Source organism: Penaeus monodon, chromosome 6 (genome assembly GCF_015228065.2).
Source record: "Penaeus monodon isolate SGIC_2016 chromosome 6, NSTDA_Pmon_1, whole genome shotgun sequence".
Lineage (NCBI taxonomy): Eukaryota > Metazoa > Arthropoda > Malacostraca > Decapoda > Penaeidae > Penaeus > Penaeus monodon.
In genome coordinates, this window is record NC_051391.1 from 7340880 (window position 1) to 7343379 (window position 2500).

Below are 2500 nucleotides of genomic sequence, written 5' to 3' on the forward strand. Positions count from 1 at the left end.
AAATGACAAGCCATCGTTAACATTAACCTCGTTTGTGTATTATGGATTTTCTCCCATTATAAAGCAATGGTTCTCAGTCCTTACCTCCGTGGATTCCCTCTGTTCATGAAAATACTAGAGAAACGCCATAGGTTTCTCATGATGAAAGGTAACCGTCCGTATGCCATGACGTAGACAGAGGGGTTTATAACGTAACTGTTGACGCATCTCCAAACCTTGTGGGTTTAAGAGTCTCTCCGATCTATTTTTAGCAAGATCGGTTACAAAGGCAGAGAAATCGGGAAAACAAAAGAGGGGGAATGAAAATTGGGAGTAGAATATATAAGATAAAGCAGAAGAATGTATAACCTTTCAGTCTGATCCTTAAAGTCATTATATGTGTAACTTCGTTTATATGTGTTACATTATATGTGTAACTTCGTTTATATGTGTTACATTATCTGTGTAATTTACATTTTTTTTAGTGCTCAGTCTTATCATGTATTTGCTTTTCAGTGCTATCAGAGACTGAAAACTTAAATAAAGTTAGAATTAAATGGCAAAATAATTTCTTGGTTTCATCAAAACCTCACTGTCACGTTGAGGACTAAATGTTTCGAGCAAAAAGCTTTTATTTTTAAGTATTATCAAAAGGCGGGTCGTTGATCATGTGGGAGGCGAAGTCTGTGGAAAGCTCAGTGTCTTTTGAAAAGTAATTTTCACTGCTCAAAAGGAATTATGATTATCTAATTATGTTCATATGGATAATGTATGAGTGAAATGTTCTTTTCTGGGAGCTCATTGAGAGTTCGCGAAGAGACGATATTTTTCTCATCATAAAATCAGCGCGTAAACAAACAAATAAACACATATATACGTATGTATGTATGTGTACGTATGAATATATCTTTATATGTGTGTGTGTGTGTCTAAGGATAGTGAAACAGTCATTTAGTCATAGTTTATTGTCGCGACCGTTCCTCGGAACAGTGTCAAGAAATGCACAAAATATTTCGTTACGATCTGACGGGTTTAGGGTCAGTATTTTTATAGGTATTAAAATCACATTCACATTCATGGCAAGGGATGATACTAGTACTACCAATAGTACAAAAACTGGTACAAACAGAACCATCGAAAATAACAGCGAAATCGAGGTAATGATAACACGCACAGGAGGACACTCAGCTGGCAGCCTATTTGCTCAGCGCCTCCTTGGCAAACCCGGTGAAGATGGCGAGGCCCTGGGCGCTGACCTCGTCATATCCCGGCAGAGAGGTCTTGCACTTCTCCAGCCAGGTCGTTATCCTGCTGTAGCGGCCGAGGTCAATGCCCGCCGCCTCGAAGCTGGAGACGGAGGCCACGAGGACGCAGTCGGCCACGGTGTAGTTGTCTCCCACCGCCCAGCTGCTGCCGGCGAGGAAGTCATTAAGCCAGCCGAGGGCCTCGTGCAGGTTCTCCAGTTTAGCGGGGTCGGGGCGCTCGCCGCTGAACAGGACCGGGTACTGCGGGGGAGGGGGGGGGAGACTTTAGAATCACAGGCACAGACACACGCATTTACAAACAAAAAACACACAAAATGAACAGAAAAAGAATGATAAAACACATACACATATATATCAGAAAGGATGTATGTATGGATCTCTCTCTCTCTCTCTCTCTCTCTCTCTCTCTCTCTCTCTCTCTCTCTCTCTCTCTCTCACACACACACACACACACATTCCCACTCAAAAAAGTTTAGCAGAGCATTCCACATGACTGCATAACTCCCCAAACCCTTACTACAAACTCCCCGAAACGTTTACGGGAACGTTCTCTCCTTACCGCATATTTGCCGAAGCGATCGTAGAGGGTGCCCATGTCGAAATAGAGCAAACGTTCGACCCTGGCACGTGTCTTGGGGTCGCTTGGGTAGATACTGTCATTCTTTCCGTACTGTGAGGCCAGGTACGTGCAGATGGCGCGACTGAAGGGAGGGGAGAAAGGGAAAATCAGAAAAAGTAATATGTATATATAAAGAGGAATAGTGAGGGTTGTGAGATATATTGAGAAGTAGAATACAATGAAAACGATGATAAACGAGGGGTATGACGAGGACTGTGAGATATATTAACCCAATCACCCCGGATTTATGTTCTGTCCCTTGTAGGTTTTTGTGAATTTTGTTACATACAGATGGCTCCACATGTGCTCAGCCTCCAAGGAGTCTATCAGTAGGCCCTACTGACTGATCTTGATTTCCCCATTCCTTGAATTGGCGGGAAAATGCGTTTTTCCTTTTAATACAATTGATATCAATACTGTTATTATTGTTATTGATGTTATGATTATTAAAGTATTATCAAAATCTTGTTAACATTTAAGACAATGAAATAATGCAAAAGATCCTTTCCAAAAGTCAAGGAAAAGGGTAAACAGGTGAGAAAGGTAGGACTAATAAGTGACCCCTTGATGACTAAGCACTTGTAGAGCCATCTATGTGTGAATACAATAAATAAACCTGTGTTACAGTGGGCATGGC

The 2500-nt window shown here is 41.7% G+C and overlaps 1 protein-coding gene across 1 annotated transcript in view; it reads right to left on the reverse strand.

Moving 5' to 3' along the window:
* Positions 1-929: 929 nt before the first annotated feature.
* Positions 930-2500, reverse strand: part of LOC119574175 (glutathione S-transferase 1-like) — a 4503-nt gene continuing 2932 nt past the window's right edge. The window contains exons 3-4 of the mRNA XM_037921266.1: positions 1804-1945; positions 930-1484 (exon numbers count right to left, since the gene is read on the reverse strand). Coding sequence (XP_037777194.1) covers positions 1176-1484; positions 1804-1945 — 451 coding nt within the window. The 3' untranslated portion in view covers positions 930-1175. The remainder of the gene's footprint in view (positions 1485-1803; positions 1946-2500) is intronic.